Genomic DNA, 19541 nt, shown 5'->3' with positions numbered 1-19541 from the left:
ACAACGACTTCCCTTCCAATCCAACATACATTATTATTATTATTATTATTGTTATTATTTATCTTTCCCAATTTCCAATTTTACCCCTCATTTCAATCTTCTTGTTTTTCTGTGGGGTCCCTAGCTTTTTAGAGCTTTCATTCTAAACCACTCACCCTCTTTTCCCTTTCTTCTCTCTTTACGCCATTATTCACTTCTTCTCAATTCAATTTCCTCCACATTTCGTTTTGTTTTATTTACCTTTTAACCCTTTTTCTTTTTCAATTACCCCTTTTGTGAAAGCAAATATGTTGCTTGATCTATGGAAATAAATGGTGGTGATTACATGGGTTTGTCAGATAGTGGCAAATATGTCATTATGCTGTAAATCCAGGACAAAGTTGGTCCTCCATCAATTTCATTTAAATTTTAAAACTACATTTTGTGGCTGCTGCCTATATATATATATACACTACCTCTAAGCCTTATGGAGACATGCCACATTTACATTTAGACTTTGTTTTGTGAAGGAAAAGAAAAATGTGTAGAGGTGTGGGAGAGGGAAACCACGGTCACGGTCACGGTGGTTGCCGGCAATCTCCAGTGGCTGAGAAGGGCGGTGATTCGGAGTCGGGTGCGGTGATGTGCGAGCTCTGCAACTCGAAAGCTTCATTGTATTGCCAAGCAGATGATGCATATTTATGTAGGAAATGTGACAAATGGGTTCATGGTGCAAATTTCTTAGCCCTCAGACATATTAGGTGCATTCTGTGTAATGTTTGCCAAGACCTTACACAAAAATATCTCATGGGAACTTCAACTGAGGTTCTTCTTCCTACCATCATCACTTGCACCAAAGCTAATGACTGTATCAATGGCAATAATCTTAACACATGTTGTTCAGTAATGCTCAAAAGGCCTTTTCTCTTTTTATGAATTCTTAAAGATGTTTTCATCATCTGTCTTCCAATCTTTCTTTCTTTCTTTCTTGCTCTCTTTCATCTTGAAAGAAACAGAGTGAAAATTCTTGTTTATTTGTTTGTTTGTTGATACCCCAAGTTACTGATTTATCTAAATTTCATTGTTAAATTAGATTAGAGAAGAAAGATTTTAGAAACAGAGACGAAAAACAAAATCGCTATCAAAGACTAAGGGTGTCAATGTTTGGAGGAAAACTTTCTCTGGCTGTTGTTTTCTGAGCAAAAGATGCAAAAACTAGAAGCTGAAAAAAGGAGATTGGAGTTTATATTATTATGCTCAAAATTGTTTTTATTATACTCTCAGAGGCTATAAACTCTGCCAAAAATATGACCAAAACAGATTCCGTGGGAGTGAAAGAATATCTTATTTATGCACAAATGGAGAAAAAAAAAAAAAAATGTTGCAGCTCTGCTAATAACCGATGAATTGCGTGGGTGAAAAGGCAAAGAGGCTAAAAATGATGTACTAATAACGTCCCTTGAAGGTCTTTATCACTTGTTTCCTCCTAACTTGAAAATCTTTCACCATTGCTGCAGTGGAAAATGAAGAGACCAAACAGGACACTGTTAAACAAACGAGGAAGCAATTAATTTATTTAAGAATGCTATTGTTGAGCAAATTTGATAAGAAAAGTAATGAAAATGCTAACCACTTCAGGAAAATTTCGAACCACTCTTGTATGGACAATTATTGCTGACACTATCTGCCGATTATGAAGCTTGTACTAGCGGCTATGGCTACATCTTATCTACAACCTGTGAGGTATGAAATCATTATAATGGCGGAATCACATGTATTGAAATATGCTATCATGTAGCAACAAGATGAATAAGATGCAAGACCCCTTCTCTTCTGTGTCTGTATTAAGAAAGAGTATTTGCATTGCCATAAAAAGAATATGACCACCGAAACAAGTAGAAACATAGAAATATGAAAAATAAGTAGTTGATTGACGAGAAGAGAGAGGTTTTATTCTTAATGTACCAAAAGGAAGAGATTTTCTTACATATAGATTATAGAAATATTTAGATATGAGGCAGAGGACCTAAGACCACGTTTGAATGCTATCTTTGAACTTATCATATGATATCAAAATTTAGATGGGTAGAAGACATTTGGATTTTTCATTGAATTATAAACCAGAGAGATCCAAATGCCAGGGCATAAATTTCATGATGTGGAGCAAAGCAAAGTATACCTTGCTCAATATGGCATTTGTCTAGAAATCAAGAACTGAAATTCTTCATCTTGGCTCAAAAGTTTCTTGTCACAAGAGGATCGTAGTCATAGGCTTCGCCTGCTTTCACAAATCGACCTTTAACCCTTTTCCTAGTATCAGCTCTGGCTTTGCGAGATGCGTATCTTATTTGCTTTCCAAATCTGAACAATACAAAGGAAGTGCAAAGATCATCAGTGGAATGCTTGTATAGCTGTCTCTCTTCTCAAGATTGGCCATATTAGTTTCCAATTTTCAACAATAAAATGCCAGATAATGACACTGCAAAACCAGAATCTTTTTATCTAAAGCCAAAGGTCATGAAGATGAATGAAGTTATTATACCTTACTAAACATGTTACCTAAAAAGATGAATGTAAATGATGGCAAATTAGGGGAGAATGGTTTATTCTAGCAAAAAATAGATACCTACGTTCTTGTTTTCTTCTTTTCATTGTATCTCATCTTAGCCTTGTCCCTATTCCGATCCTTTGCTTGTGGACCAATAGTTTCCATACTAGGATCCCATGAAGCTTCTGTCAAAAATGCCGGCGATAATCCACAGTCTTGATAATCGGCAGCACTGCCTTCGCCAGTGACATTTGACAGTGAAAGTGACATACTTGAATGAACCTGACCAGTAGGAAATCCAACGTTGATATTTCCATTGCAACTAGGATTCATAAGCATGCAATTTGAATTGCCATTTTGAATCATATTCATGGAAAGACCATCTTCAGACGATTGAAATCCCATAAAATCTTGTTGTCCAGATGATGTATCCTAAATTAAAATTAAAAATGAAAAAGCTAGTGAAATGCATCAAATCTTGAATACTTTGCACACAACCCATATACGTTTTTAATCCCAATGATGCAATGAAACTATAGTATGAGTCTATGATGCGTCTAACAACATGTTTGAGAGTAATTTTGAAATTTGTTAAAATCACTATTATCATGTTCAAAATCACCGCTTTTAATCACGCAAAATATATTTGATGTTTAATTTTACACTTATGTAATTATCATAATATCAAATGATCCATCTCAAACATGCTCTTTAAAAAAAAAAAAAAAAAAGAAAAAAAAAACGCTTTTATATCATAAAAAATACCTCAATGGCATTGTCAACAGGGCCACCATCAGATTCAGTAACCGAAAAGAGATTCTTCTCCAATAAAAGACAGTCCAATTCTCCATCCTCAAACTGACATTTCATTGTACCTGGACATCCAAACAACTCTTCTCCATTCTCCAAATTAAGTGAAACGTCTCCAAGATTCAAAGCCTCACATATATCATTATTTTCATGGGTGGTAATATCTTTAAAATCGAAACAACCCTACAAAAAGACATGATCAAGACATGAGATTCATAACCAATTAATCATAATCGGATCCACAACAAAAGGAAAAAAAGGGAAAACAAAACAAAGAAAGAAACGATACCTTAGGAAGATTGGAGACATCGGAAGAGAAAGGGAAGTGATGAAAAGAAGGATTAGGAGAAAAAGCGGAAGCAGGAGGAGGGGCGGCGGAGGCGGGGATCCAAGGGTGGAGATGGGTTAAAGAGATGGAATGGGGAGTGGAGGTGGTGGTGGTGGAAGAGGAGGTAGGGCAAATGGGGGTGGAAGAGGAATCGAGAACGGAAGACCAAATACGGGAGAAATCAGGCATGGAAGGACAACCGGAATAAGAGTGAAGAAGCTGACAGGGATGGCCGAGGGAGGAACAAGCATTAGCGTTGTTCCAGTCGCAGCCCTGACAGAGGGAAAGTTTATCATCCATACAACGAACAATGGCGGGCTGAGCGTTGCACTTATCGCAAAGTAATGACCGAAGATGGCGTCGTGATAACGAATTAGCGGAGTGGACGCGGCCATCGCACTGCAAACACAGTCGGGCTGAATCTGATTTACAGTAAACAACCGCTCTCACCACTCCACAGAACTCGCACAGAGGTTCCATAATTACCTCTCCTTCCGTTTCAATTCCCACCTCCCCCCACCCCCTTCCCGAAAAAAAAAAATAATAATAATTTTTATTTATTTTTTTATTTTCCATTTTTATTTATTTATTATTATTTTTTCTTAATTATTATACCCTTATAACCAGGCCTTCGAATTTAACCTCGTGGCGCGAATTCGGCTTTTTTGTTGTAGTCCTCCAACAGAAAACGTGCTAAACCCTTCGCCATTCAAAGTAACAAAAAAAATACAGTCAAAATTTACTTTCGTTTTTCTTTTCTTTTCTTTTTTTTTTTAAAAAAAAGAAAATTATACTATACCAACTTATTGCTTTATTTAATATTTTACCCTCGTTTATGATTCTATGATGCTGACGTGGCGCACATTATTCGCTGTCTATTCCACAAATATCTCTTCGTTGATATTTCTGGTATAACTACTGTTTACTTAGGGAGGTTTTTTTAAATAATAATAATAATAATAAATTATGGAATAAAATAATTTGTTTTGTCTTAGATTTTGGGTGTAATTTTTAATTAGTCCTTTTTTTAATGTTATACATTTAGGCACGATTTGATAACACTTTTGTTTTTTATTTTTATTTTTTTAAAATTAAGTCTATGGATACTAACTTCTCTATTCAAATTTCTTCTTTATTATCTACGTTCCATGTAAAAAAAAAATAGCTTTCTAAAAGTTGTGTTTATTTTAAATAGTTAAGAAAAATGTAAATGGTAAGAAATATAGATGATATAAACTTAATTTTAAAAAACAAAAACAAAAAACAAAATAATTACCAAATAGAACCTTAGTTTTTTAAGTTTTAACTTGGATTTCAATTTACTATCAATATTTCAAAATGTCATAATTTAACACCTGATGTTTGACTTTTGCTTCAATTTGGTTCCTAGATTTCGAGTGTTCACTTTTGACCTCAAGTTTCACTACAATTAATTAAGTTCCATTTTTTTATCACTTTTAAAATTAAATTTAAAATGTCACTTCATTATTATTTTTAATTAATTAAAATTATACTTCATAATTATTTTAAATTAATTAGGAGATATTGACGTCAATGATTGAAAATGTGTATTTAATAAAAAAAATTGAAATTAAAAATGTAAAATCTTGAAACCTAGGAACCAAATTGAATTAAAATCTAAGGAACCAAATTGAAATAAAACCCAACTCTCAATGATATAATTGTAACATTTTAAAACTTATGAACTAAATTGAAACCAAACTCAAAATTTAAGGACTAAATGTGTAGCGATTTTGAAACTTAAGGATCAAATAGAAGCTAGATTTAAAACTTAGTGATCAAAAAAGTATTTTTCTCAAATATATACATATACATATATATATGCTTACTAATAATTTAAAAGAAAAAATTTTCACAAATAAAAAATATGTCAAACTATTTATAGAAATAGCAAAAAAAAAAAACACTGATTGACACTGACGGACTTCAATCCACCTCTATCAATGATAGACTCGTATCAGTTTCTATCACTGATAAAATCAATGATAGACTTCTATCATTCTATTACTAATAGACACTAATAGACTTCTATGAGTTTCTATCCCAGATAGTATAAATGATAAATTTCGATCAGTTTTTATCACAAATAGTATAAATGATAGATTTCTATCAACTTCTATCATGACTCTAATAGATAGACTTCTATTAGTCTCTATCAAGGATAGACTTCTATTAATTTTTATCACTAACTAATAGACTTCTATCAGCGACTATCTCATATAAACATTAATAACAATATCTATCATAATTATAATTAAATTTTACTATTTATGTGAATATTTTTCTTTATTTTTTTACTTTTGAAAATCTCTTATTTATAATCTATTTAAACTATTTCGAATTTGAATAAAAATGTACCATGAGGCAAGATACTTAGACCTACGATTACCTGAACTATACACTCAAATGATAAATAACTTTATTTATTGAGTAGAAAATAACATATGAATCTATGCTTTCCAAAAAAAATAATAATAACCTATGTATACAAGGATGCTACACGCATGCAATGAGGGACAAAACAAAATAATTCTGTTTTTCTTTTTTTTTTTTCTCAATATGCATATGGATGACAATAGGATGGGCCAGGATGCCATTTCCCATCTCTCCCCGCTTTCCATTTCATTTCCCATCCCGTGAAATTCTCCATAGGGATTGGGGTGGGGATTCCCGTAGGGAATTTTTCCCAATTACTTTTTTTTTATTATAAAAAGCTAATTAATTTAAATTGAGCAAATTTTAATTAAGTAATTAACTTTATCACTAAATTGTTTATTATAGTTTGTTTTATATGACAATTTGAATTTAAAGGTAAATTACTCAAATTTTGGCTTAAAAAAGCTAATTATTTTTTAGTAGAAAGAAATAAATATAAATCAAATTATTCACATATATAATCTAAATTTAAACATATTCATTATGTTTCCCGTAAATAACTAAATTTGAAATTTAAATATAATATTTATATAATAATAATAATAACATAAAATTAGATAACTATACTGAATAAATATATAAAAGCTAATCGGGGCGGGGGCGGGGATGGGAAATGCATTCCACGTACACATCCCCGTCCCCGTTTAGCTCACGGGAAATTTTTTTCCCACTCCCTCCCCCATTCCCCGTCTAATCGGGGAATCCCCGCCCCATTCAGAGCGAGGCCCGTCCCCGTCGGAAAATTGGACATCTCTAGCTGGGACGGGACAGGGATGCACTCCCCATCCCTATTCTCGTGGAGATTTTTTATCCTCGTCCCCACCCCATTCCCCATTTTGGGGTGTCGGGATCGGAGTCAGGGTCAAAGAATCTACATAGAAAAGTCCTCGCTTTTTATTTTATTATTTTATTATTTTTATTATTTAAATTAACTTAAATTTAATATTTATATTTTAAATTTAATATTTATATTGAATTTATAAATTTTATATAGGAAATTAGTATTGTTGTTATATATAGTTGTTTAAATTAAACATTACAGGTTTTTTTTAATTATAAATTAATAAAAATTAAATTTATTATATTAGATTTTTAAAATTAAAAAAGAAAAGAAACTGAAACAGTGTGTTTCAGTAATTTTTTTTTTTTATATTATTATTATTATTATTATTTTAATAATTAAAAATTAGGAGACGGGGATCGGGTTCGGGGTCGGGGACGGGGCGGGGATCCCCTCCTCGTCCCCAACCGAGGACCCGATTTAAATTCTCGATTTCCGCAAAGAATTTTACCCTCCCTAATGAGTGGACTAATAGAATCTATTTCGAGATTAATGATACAAATTTTATGTCAATTGAACTATGTATTTTAATATAATTTTTCTCTTAAAAAATGCATAACTTTTTTATTCTATTTGATGTTTAAATAAGTTGGTCTTCACACTTTTTTTGTATTTGTTTCAAACAAGACTTTAAACTCTAAAAAGTTATTAGTAGATTCCAAAAAGTGTTAGTATAGAGCAAATATCAATTTATATGCCTAAACTTTGGTGATGGTATCAATTTAAACCCTAAATTAAAATTGTATCAATTTAAACCTTAAAGTTTTGGGTTATATCAATTTAAACTCTGAAATTTGGGATTTGTATCAATTTAAACATAAAACTAATAATTATATCAATTTAAGTCTAAACTTTCATAAGGGTATTAATTTAAACATTAAACTTTCGTAAATATATCAATTTAAATCCTCAACATTCATAAGTAATCCAAATGAAATATAATAGAGGGTTTAAGTTGATATAAATGAAATATAACAGAGGATTTAAGTTGATACAATTACGAAGGTTTAGGGTTTAAATTGCTATACTCATAAAAGTTTAGAGTTTAAATTAATACAATTATTAGTTTGAGCTTTAAATTGATACAATTCTCAAAGTTTAGGGTTTAAATTGATACAATTATTAGTCTAGGATTTAAATTGATACAACAGATATAAATTGATATTTATTAATAAATATATAAACATGTGATTTTGTTTTTAAACTTTTAAAAGCGTGTCCAATAGATTTTTAATATTTTCTATCTTTTTAAAATTTAACAACTATTTCAACCTTTTGTAACTTTATGATACTATTTAAATGACTATAGACTGACCAAACATTTCAGTTGTTACAAAATTTTACTTCTTACAATAAAATTAGCAACATATATTTTGTTTATTTAAATAAAAGTCGATATCATCGTGTAGTTATATTCAGTATAAACTTGCGAATACATATCATCACAAATAGTAAATGAAATATGAAATTTCAAAATAAATTTAAATTTGAATTAAATAATAGTTCCTTTAAAATTAGCCATAAATTAAAAAAAATATTAATGAAAAGAGGTTTTTTTCCAAATAAAAATGTTTGAGTTTAAGAGAGTAAATAAAGTATTTAAAATTTTAGGAAAAAAAAATGAAATTATTTCAAATGGTAAAACTATTGAAAATATTTATAAAATATAGCAAAATTTCATAACTATCAATGATAGACGTTGATAGACAATGATAGACTTCTATCAGTGATATTGATAGACACGATAGAAGTCTATCCATGTCTATCAACTTCTATAATTGATAGTTCTAAAATTTTGTTATATCTTGTAAATATTTTAGTTTATTTTTCTATATTTAAAAATAAAAAAAATGTAGATAGAATTTCAAAATAGTATTAACATTAAACCATTTTCTTAAAAAAAAAAATAATGATGGTTTTTTAAGATTGTGATCATTCAAAGAAACCAACAAGAAAATGCAAAAATGCAGTTTATGAATTATCATTAAAAAAAATTCAGATCACACGATTGAAATGCAAAGAGATAAAAAACATATAGAACAAAATAGAATGACTTTTAAAAAATTTACATTAATCACTAGATGAGATATCCAAATTCTAGCCAAGAAAGCTAGAACTCATTAATGGCAGTAACTAAATCAGTTGTCGAAGAAGAACAAAGATGAATAAAATTATAAGGGTAAAGGAATGGACGAACTTTTGCTTTGGAAAATTTTTGGCCGCTTTGGAAAACTTTTGGTTATTTATTTAATTTTGGCTTTCACTATTAGCCTCGTCGACTTACATGTGACTAATTTTAGAAGAGATAATGACATTGAGTTTTAGACTTCAATAGAGATAATGACGTGGAGGCTAATGGTTATGAATGGACCACAAACTGACTTACACATCAGCAACATATATGTAATTTTTAGTGAAGCAAACATTAATTTTTAGTGAAGACGAGTTTGGGATCTGATCTCAAAATCATGTGTTGTGTATATGTTAAACTTTTGTTTATCTTTTTGATTTTGTGGTGGCTTTAGAATATATGATGTGACATTTCATTTCTTCTTTCTATTAAGAAATATTTTCGACTTAAATTAAGGTATTTCAATTTATAACAACATTTTTTTGCTTTAAATATAGAATAAATTTTATATTTAAAAAAAAAATCATATATATTATTAACCAAATTATGTACTTGATATTATACCTATTTAACTCATTAAAATTTAATTCTCATCTTTTATAGTACAAAGATATGTTGTTGACATATAAAAATGGAGAAATCCGATCTGGTTGTTCACGTGGCACACACATGTTGATGACCATTCTAACAATGGTATCATATAGCACTACACATTTTTGATAATCAAGTTAGTAGTAACATGTGTTGTCGAACTAGGCTAGGCTAGGCTAGACATCTATAATTTTGCCATTTTATGGATGTTTTATATTTATGTCAAATATGTTCATCAACTTTAAAAATTGTCTAATAAAGTTTTCAATTTGATATTTAATTAACATATATCGGATAGGTAAATAATCCACATACATAAATTAAAATTTTGAAGAATTATTAGGTACAAAATTGATAGATTTATTAGACAATTAAAATTGAAGACATTATTAAATATTTATTAGAATCTAGTGATTTGACTTTGTTTAAGGACTACATTATGATTTACTTTAAAAATTCACTTTATGTTGAATTTCATAACAATTTAAAACTTTTACTAAAAAGATTTAGGAATAAGTTTAAGAATAATGTATTTTTTAAAAGTAGATTAAAATAGGATACATAGGAAAGAAATTACAAAAGTAAGGTGGAAGAAAAAAGTATTTACAAAAATAGGGTAGCAAAATCGTGAATCTGGTACACGATTTTTTGTTAAACCTCCATGTCAACATATGATCATGCTACCGAACTCGTGGACGGTCCACGAGTTCCATATTTTTATTACTTTTCGATTTAAGTGCATAAAAAGTAGAACAAATCTATTTGAATTTCACAATGAAACAAATCTATGTGAAAAAAATCTACGTAAAACAAATCTATGTGAAAAAAATCTACGTAAAACAAATCTATGTAAAAAAAAAATAGATAGCCTTAATTCATGCTAGAAATTTGATACAATTTTAAAATACTAAAAAAATAAAAAAGCAGACAAGAATTGGAAAAATGTGAAAAAAAAATAATAGATTTTGCTGGTTAGAAATTTGATTCGATTTTTATTTTACCGTAGGCTTTTAAAAATTTGAATTTCATTATCTGAAAATGCAAAAAAAAACACTAAAAAAATAAAAGAAAAAGAAAGAAGTTGGGAAATGTGGAAAAAAAAATTAGAATTAATTCGTGGCTAGAAATTCGATTCAATTTTAAAATGTGAAAAAAAAAAAAAAAAGATTTTGCCTAAATTCGTGGCTAGAATTTTGATTCAATTTTTATTTTACCATAGGCTTTTAAAAATTTGAATTTCACAGTAAACGATTCTCCAAAAATGAAAAAAAAAACACTAAAAAATAAAAGAAGAAGGCATAAGTTGGGAAATGTGGAAAAAAAACTTAGAATTAATTTGTGGCTTTATTTGATTCAATTTTAAAATGTGAAAAAAAATAGATTTTGTCTTAATTCATGGCTAGAAATTTGATTCAATTTTTATTTTACCATAGGCCTTTAAAAATTTGAATTTTGCAATAAAAGATTCTCCGAAAAAAAATTAAAAAATAAAAGAAGAAGACAGAAATTAGGGGAAAATTGAAAAAAAAAATAGTTTTAATTCGTGGTTAGAAATTTGATTCAATTTTTATTTTACGGCCTTTGAAATTTGAATTTCATAGTAAAAGATTTTTTGAAGATGCAAAAATGCTAAAAAAAAAAAAAAAAATAGAAAATAGAAATTTGGGGAAAATGTGGAAAAAAATATTTAGCCTTAGTGGCTATAGCCTTAAATCGTGGACGGGTACACGATTTAGGTGCTGACTCAAAACTCGTGGACCCCGTCCACGATCTCAGAAATTATTTAGCCTTAGTGGCTATAGCCTTAACCCTTGTTCGAAATAACGGATAGGTCAAATCCCTGTTTTACCCCCAAAATCACTCTTGTTCCTTAAGCCCCCCATTGATCCCCTAATGAACAATTGTTTTGTGATCCAATCACAAAACCGAGTTCCTCTTATGTCAAATGAGAGGGCGGGATCCCTTGTTCAAACCCCAGAATCAGCACTTAAGAGAACAACCTCTCTACTATCCCTAAAACGGGTAGGAGTGAATTCCCTCTTACACCCTATGTCCCCAGCTATCTATCCAGTCTTACCCCTGAAATGGCAGTCTTATTGAGTTGGCACTATTGAGCCAATCCTCACCTATGCAAATCTAAGAGCAATCCCGAATAAACAGGAGTTCATAATTCGCTCAGGATTAAGGTCAAGTTACTTAGGTCATTGCTTTGAAATAGTCAGTCTTATTCAATAAACAGTGTTATAAAGTAAGAGTGACTCATTTCGTGGTCCAATCTTATACAAACTCTTTTGCACAAGGACACCCCCACTTCTCATGTCCAACATGAACGAATTAGGATCACTTCGTTTGTAGCACTTTACAACTCCTTGTAACAACTATAGAGCAGACCACATCTAATTGTGTTACTAGAATAAGGTACCCAACCTTATCCATGTACTATAGATCATTTTGACTATTTACTCGAACTTGATTCACCTTTATGTCTCCACATAAAGTTCAAGTACTCATCCAATAGTCAAGGGACTTTTAGGTTTATTGGATTTTTATTCAAGCAATAGATTTATTCAATAACACTTTTATTGAATTTTCAGAATAAGTTTCATTGTTTATATACCACAAGTTTTAAGATATAAAACCCAACAAACTCCTACTTGGACTAAAACTCAAGTGGTAACTAATAACATGCAAAAATGAATGTCATCTTAGGCCTTTTATTTAAAATTATGAGAACTGTTAAGCATAATGTGCGGCAATTATGTTAGGAATTCATGAGAAAATGAGTTTGCAGCGTTTAACATTGAGAATCTTGGCTAACCCATTATTATGAGTTATTATGTGTTGAATACGCAAGAAGTGGATGCAAACGCGGAAGTCGGACTACCACATAGACGACCGCATGTGGAGAAACTCTCCATCGCAAAGGCGAACGTATTCGATCAACGCATGGGTGTTGCGGTAATCAGTCGTATGCATCCATCGCATAAGAGTTGCGGACGTCAAGCGATTGTAGTCATCATGTAGAAGTTGCAGTATTAAGCGAATGCGGTCACTACATGATTGCGGCTACACGATAACGCCTAATAGAGGGATCAATGCAAAGTTGGTGGAATGAACACATCAGTGCAGATCTCGAGGAAATCAAAAGATGATGTTGACATTTCATCTACCATGCCATTAGCAACAGAGATTCAGAAAAGGACTAATGCGCTACGAATGTCAGAATCAGAGCAGTCCATTAATACTGTCGGTGATCCAAGCTCTATATAAAGAAGCCGATGAGCATAATTTCAACTCATCCAGGGTTTTCCCTACGATCCAGACTAATGCGTGAGAAGAAAGCTTGAGAGTTATTCATCTTCTTCCTCCATTCCGAGTAACGATCGAAGCCTTCGACTGGAGTTACATCTCGAGAGAATCAGCTCCACCGTCCATCCATGGCACCACCGACAGCCTTGACGCACATCCCTGGAAGCAAGTCAGCTGGTCATTTCAATTTCTCTTCTTTTCTTATATTGTATTGTATTACATTTTGTCATTAAGGAATTAATACATTATGTGTTCAATGCATTTCTTTGTTTCCGTCGATTCCATCTCCATCTTTCTTTACTTAGCTTCCATAACTTCATTGCATCACTTAGTGAGATTACTAGAGTATCACATACTTAATCATGTGGACAAGAGATATGAAACATGTAGCAAACCACTGGAAGGTGTGCGTTGTGTGAGTGTATGAGAAAACCTTATTTAGTGTGAAGCTAACGCATCGCTTGTTTATGAGTAAAGTCAGCAACAACTAACTGCCCGGAAGGGTAAGTGGTTGGACGCATTAAGCAATGTTATTGTTCACTAGAGATAGAAATAATCATGCGTCAGCCAAGTTTATGTGGTTATCTTGTTTTATGTATGCATCCATCGCACCTTTAGAGCTACTCGGGAGAGAGTCTAAAGAAAGAACCTAAGACTTGAGAGAGCTAGTTTAGAATCGATGCTCAAAAGGGCTAGATTAGGTTTGCATAAGCAAGAATAGAGACTTAGGAATAAGCTCTGTTTGTTATTACACAGCGTATGCACCCTACAGATAGGATATTGCATGCGTCAAGAAGTAGGATACGGTAGTATGCGGATATCACGCTCATGCGACGAGAGCACGTGAGCGGGTTATAGAGGTTTAGGCAGGCATAGGCTTCCTGACACTATCGCATATATATCGTATACTGATAACAGGCAGAAATGCACGTTATCATAGCGCTAAGTTCTTAAACAATGTTGGATTGCATTGATGAAATATGTTAAATTGCGTCTATTAAGCATAAATTCTATAATATTGCGGTCGCATGCATTCAGCGCATTAGAATAGTTGATCTTTGTATTTTTGTGCAGAATATACATTAACGCAATGCAAGATTGCGATCATAGAAAATCATCGGTCGAGCGCAACTTCACCGCAAGGCTTTGCATTGATCGTGCTCGCAAACATTCGCTCGAAAAGGATCGCCGCAACTTGGTCAGTGCAACATGGTGGGCGCATCCGTGTGAAAGGATAATTAAGAGTGATGGGATAGAAAGCTGATGATAGTCGAATCCAAATTAAGTTGACAGCCGATAACGGTCATAAAGTACATTCAACTTTATCGGTGACAATTATGCGATGCATCTGTCAGGAATTAAAGCTGTCCCATCTGTACAACCAGGAGAGAGAAGCTGCCTTTCACCATGGATGCTCTATAAATACCAAGTGCATTCTTCAGAAAATGGGTTCACCATTTTTTCAATCTTTTGTTCCACAAGTCGCACGTATTATTCTTAGTTTTCTTTCATTTTACGGCGGACACTAGGGAAGAAGTTGTGCCGGTAGATCATTTCGGTAAGCTTGGGAGAGCGCCGGAAGCTCCAAGGATAGAGAGAGAGCCGACACCTGCAGAAGCAAGAACATCTTTAGATCAAAATAGAGATTTTAGTGTACAAAGCCTTGGTTAGCAAGGAATTGCTACCAGGCTCTCTACCTTTTACTTTCCATAGTCATTTTGTACTCAACTCATTTATAAGAATGAAATTTCTTCCTTTATATCCGTTCACTCTCTGTTATTCATGCATGAGTAGCTAAATTAGTTGAATGGGTTGAGAAGCATTTAGCTAGCACAACTAGGGAATCTTCATTCTTTGTGATTTTCTTGTTTATGTATGCTTCATTCGTCCATGAGATACTCGAGAGAGTAGTCTAAGGACAGGATCTAGACTTAGGAAAGTCAGGTTAGAATCTAGACTCGGAAGAGCCAAATTAGAACATATAAATGAGAGATAAGCGCTTAGGAATGAGCTATCAACACATCGCATGCATCCTAGAGATAGGATATGATTGTATGCGGTCACCTTGCTTTCATGCATTTTGCATCATCGCATAGGACAAGAGTAGAGACTTAGGGATGAGCTTTATGGACATTTTGCTTTCAACACATGCGTCTTAGATTTAGGAGCATCGCTTTTACATTGGAAAATGACTTGTTGTGCATGGTGGTAATATGATCGCATAATCTGACGCATTCCAAATAACGTTAGCTAAAGATCTTCTCAATCCGTTCATCGCATATTCACTGCATCTATCAATGCAACTGTCTTTTCTCAAATCTGCCACCTCTATTTATTTCTTTTTCATCAACGCAAACAACAAACCCAATACTTATTTATTTACTTGGTTACCACAAAGTTTTCATAAAAATTACCAATGCAATCTATTTTCACAAGTCCCTGTGTTTGACCCTGGACTTACCAGGAAACTCAGAGGGATTTACACTTGAATTTCGCTGAGGAAACTTGAGTGCACAATGAAAATCCATCAACGCATATCATTCATATTTCCACTTCATAAAATACAGCATCACATACGTCCTAGAATTAGGCTCAAGTGTGTGTAGCATGATCATATAGCTTGCGTTGACTAAGGTTGCCCTTGCGGTCACTTTTAAGGGTTGCAATAAAGACATCTCCACATTTTATCTATTTTTCCATCCATTTATTTCCTGTCAATAGTTGTCGTGTCTCTACCTCTCATTCATATTCTCATTGCGTTGTCTGTTAGTTAGGAGTAAGAGTAGTGTTAGCTTAGCAATCCCTCCATCATTCTTTTATTCAATCGTCGCATGCACATGACCGCATACAGCCAGCTACAAGTCCTTGAGTTCAACCTCGGATCACCAGAGAAACTTGCGTTCGCGTTATACTTGGTGTAAGTGCAAGAAAACTTATGATAGGAACACATGGTCATCGCATACATTTGTTAATGCATAGTCATTCCAACGCATGACCATCGACTCATGATAATCAATGCATACACTAAGAACATGCACCGCACATTGCATCCGCGGAAGTTTACTTGTCGAGTAATTGACATCTAATTTTTCCATCATCAGTAACTTATACATCTTATATATAAGACTGAGTTCCTGAGTTTTATAGAGAAATATAATAAACTAGAACATCTCATACTCATCTATTACCATTCGGTATCTCTATACCCAATATTTCTCCCACTTGCCCTAGGTTATCTGGTATTCCTAGTCCTACTAGGTAATTCTCAAACACTTTAGCCGAGAGAATTACTGTAAACATAGTTAGGTATACAATAGGCTTTTGATAAAACTATAAGGGGATTACATCTTAATCTCAATAATGGCCAGGAAGCACACTTTCCTCCCACTACATTGAGGTACTCTCAACTTTTTGAGCAAGATGCATCTGACACGTCTCAACAACTCTTTGTTAACAGTCAGATCTAGAAATCTTTAAACTTTCTATACTTTGATCTAGCCATTTAGATATCTGAATATCTACAAATGGCTTTTAACAATTTGATTCTTAACAGAGGTTGCTAGAACAAACATAATTTTTTTTTTTAAAAAAAATGAACATTTCATTCATCACAAAAATATATACAATTTGTTCTATACAAGTTTTAAAAGTTAAAAACAAGTAGCAACTTCTCCCACTGGATGAGTTGAGAAAATGGTCCTAGGGACAAGTTAGCCTAGCTACCTTTCTCTACTCTCTTCTCGACAAGATATTGAGGGCAATGTCTCTTCTAGTGCCCTTCATCGCTACCATGGAAACATTTTCCTTTATCTGCAACATTATCTTTGTCTTTCTTTCCAGTAGGCTTCTTCTTCCTTTTCCCTTTGCCTTTTTTCACAAGAATACTCTTACTCTTCGAAGAGGAAGCAACTTCAAGCTTGAAGGATATTCCTCACTTCTCGACAATAGTAACATTTTCTTCTGACACCAGACCCTTTGTTTTTAACATTGTCTGGTAAGTCTGTAGCTCATTCAGTAGAGTAGTCAAATTTTATTCATAAATGCACTCAGAATTACAAAAAACTCTTCAGAAGATATTCTAGAATAAAACCAACTTGACTTCCCTTATCTATGATAGTACTGTTTACTTCTGCCATATCCATCATGTCTAGGACATGTTCACAAACATTGGTCTCCATTTTGATACAACTGTTGTAAACGTGCTTAATGGCATCTCTCGTAGAGATTCCATAATCTCTTTGGCAATACTCATATCCTCATGCTTCTTTTTTCAACACATCAAATAAGCTGGCGAGGATATAAGCACAGGCTATATCATTAGTCTGACCCATCTTCATATACATCCCGAACATTTCAGTTTGTTTTTAGAGCTAGGAATAGGAGGACAATCCTCAGTTAGGACAAACTGCAAATCGTCTATCACAAGTATCGTGTTTAAATTTGATTTCTAATTCACATAATTATCCCCAATAAATTTATCTGACGCCAACACTTGTATTAATGAACTTGTCATTCTGCAATTTTATATCCAATCAAGCTTTAGCAATTTTAATAATTTACCCAAGATTATTCTTTTGCAACGATACTACATCAAGACATTCTTGACTAAATACTACCTCCAGAATAACTCATATTCTAATAGTCATTTAGTTACCGCTTTTGGTTAGACATTATTAATACTTAATAATTCTGTAAGTGTAGACCTGCCATTTTTAGATCTTATAAAATGGTATGCGTATCGCTCCAAAATGGAAAACAATACCCAAGACGGTACTATAAATCCCAATTCATTTTACTGAAGCTTGGGTTGTTTCGGATCCTATGTTACAACCCTTCGTAGGGATAGCCATCGTTAAACGACTAGCAAAGGGTTCTTAAAGCTAACCAGCAGAAGCAACATAGGAATCTCACGATTCAGATTAATGGAGGAGACCGCAAGATATGTTGGCACATTTCCTTCACCCACTTACTATGAACTATTTCCTCCGTTCACCTTGATATTGACTCATACATCCGCTTTCCAAAGGGAGGTCACTTCTAGGGTGCACGAAGCGTCATATGAATCTCATGGTGTGAACTATGTGGAGCGTGGCAGTTGAAATCGTACACTGAATTTCTGTTCGGACAACTTCCCCTTATTCACCCGAAACTAAATTTAACCTAAAAATACTCTCCGAATGGAGGTCACTTCCAAGGTGACATGAAGTACTACTTAAATCCAGATTGTGAACTCTTAGGGACGTAAGAGCTAAGGATAACATACCGAGTAGGTTATTAATCTCTTGCTGAAGTTTTTTAATAACTCTATCATATAGAAGTTATTCACTACCACTGAAGTGTTCTAATGTTTGGGTAACTACATACTTAGGTTCTTTCCAGCTAATTAAAAATAACCCTAAGTCTCTTATAAATGGACTTAAACCTACGATGTCTAAGTGATAAATGCTTTTATTACCTCACATCACTCATGAATACTAAAACTGGTTACCAATGCTCAATTATTCGGGCATAATCCCCAGGTAGGAGGTGTTTCGTAGACCGTCAATTTAAATACCCCCAACCTTCGATAGGATTATATACCGATTGAGTTTGTAACCCTAGTTTTACAAGTTTAACGACTTATTTAACTAATTAAAACAAGTAGTTAACCTACGTGAGTATGCAACTATTCTTCGTTATGGATTTTAAATGTCTAATCCAATTTTATAACAGTTTATAAAACTTTAGACATGCTAAACATCCACAATATACAGGCATTCAATATCTAATATAACACTTATATTAAATACAAGAAACCCTAACATGCATACTATATATTATAACAAATTATAACATATTTTCAATGCATGTTGCATGCTTCCTATGGTGGGATTTTAAATCTAAATGGCATACTATATACACATACAAGATTTATTTAATTATAACATACATCCAATGCATAAATAATTAAATACAGACTGATATGGTTTTAGTTTTGGCAAAAACAAGCAAGCAAAAGCCTAACTATTACAAAAATAGCTTCAACACCGCTTGAACTGCTCCAAAACTGCTTGAACCGAACCCGGACCATCTGAACCAAACCAGCAGAGACTGAACCAGACCAACCATAAACCATTTGAAGCTGAACCGAACCAGATCTCAAGAGAACCTGTCGAACCGGCTTCTCTTGCTCTCGCCCAAAATCTCGCTAAATCTGATCGTTTAGCATTGACGACTATCGTCATGCGTTTGGCTTGATCGTTTAGCAACCAACGCCTATCATTTAACAAAGCTACACAATCGTGTAGTACTTTCCTTCTATTGTATAGTGTCATCGTTGAGCGCCGGAGGACGCTACACGAATGCTTAGTGTTAAACACTATCGCATAACTCCACCGTTTAGCACGAGCAATTTACTACACGATCATTTAGCTCCTATCATTTAGCACTGCGTCTTGATCGTTTAACACGCGCCCGAGGTAAGCGATCGCCTAGTGCTATCGCATAGCTCTCGACGCATCGCCCAGCTGCCGCTCAAAGGTAAACGATCGCTTAATGCTATCGCTTA

The 19541-nt window shown here is 33.2% G+C and overlaps 1 protein-coding gene and 1 pseudogene across 5 annotated transcripts; one reads left to right on the top strand and one right to left on the bottom strand.

The window, feature by feature from the left end:
- Positions 1-519: 519 nt before the first annotated feature.
- LOC150033312 (B-box domain protein 30 pseudogene) lies at positions 520-915 on the top strand (annotated as a pseudogene).
- Positions 916-1202: 287 nt separating this feature from the next.
- On the bottom strand, positions 1203-4207 carry BBX10 (B-box type zinc finger protein with CCT domain-containing protein). 5 transcript variants are annotated; one of them, XM_039044832.2, is made up of 6 exons: positions 3627-4202; positions 3293-3520; positions 2610-2959; positions 2159-2340; positions 1610-1715; positions 1203-1523 (listed from the first exon to the last, which is right to left on the bottom strand). In XM_039044832.2, exons 1-4 carry the CDS (start codon positions 4143-4145, stop codon positions 2214-2216), a joined length of 1224 nt encoding a protein of 407 aa, XP_038900760.1. In that variant the 5' UTR covers positions 4146-4202; the 3' UTR covers positions 1203-1523; positions 1610-1715; positions 2159-2213. The 5 variants fall into 5 exon arrangements, with proteins under 5 accessions (XP_038900760.1, XP_038900761.1, XP_038900763.1 ...); XM_039044833.2 differs by having other exon boundaries at positions 1203-1490; XM_039044835.2 differs by having other exon boundaries at positions 2610-2809; positions 3627-4201.
- Positions 4208-19541: the final 15334 nt, after the last annotated feature.

This window comes from Benincasa hispida, chromosome 10 (assembly GCF_027475165.1).
Source record: "Benincasa hispida cultivar pf3 chromosome 10, pf3_genome.v1.1, whole genome shotgun sequence".
NCBI lineage: Eukaryota > Viridiplantae > Streptophyta > Magnoliopsida > Cucurbitales > Cucurbitaceae > Benincasa > Benincasa hispida.
This window is presented reverse-complemented; position numbering and strand designations above follow the sequence as displayed.

Excerpts from the sequence above, each read along its gene's own strand:
- BBX10 (XM_039044832.2), bottom strand. The coding sequence starts at position 4,145 with ATGGAACCTCTGTGCGAGTTCTGTGGAGTGGTGAGAGCGGTTGTTTAC. Across the intron at positions 3,521-3,626 it reads ATGTCTCCAATCTTCCTAAG|GGTTGTTTCGATTTTAAAGA; the intron begins GTATCGTTTCTT and ends GTCTTTTTGTAG. Across the intron at positions 2,960-3,292 it reads CTGTTGACAATGCCATTGAG|GATACATCATCTGGACAACA; the intron begins GTATTTTTTATG and ends ATTTTAATTTAG.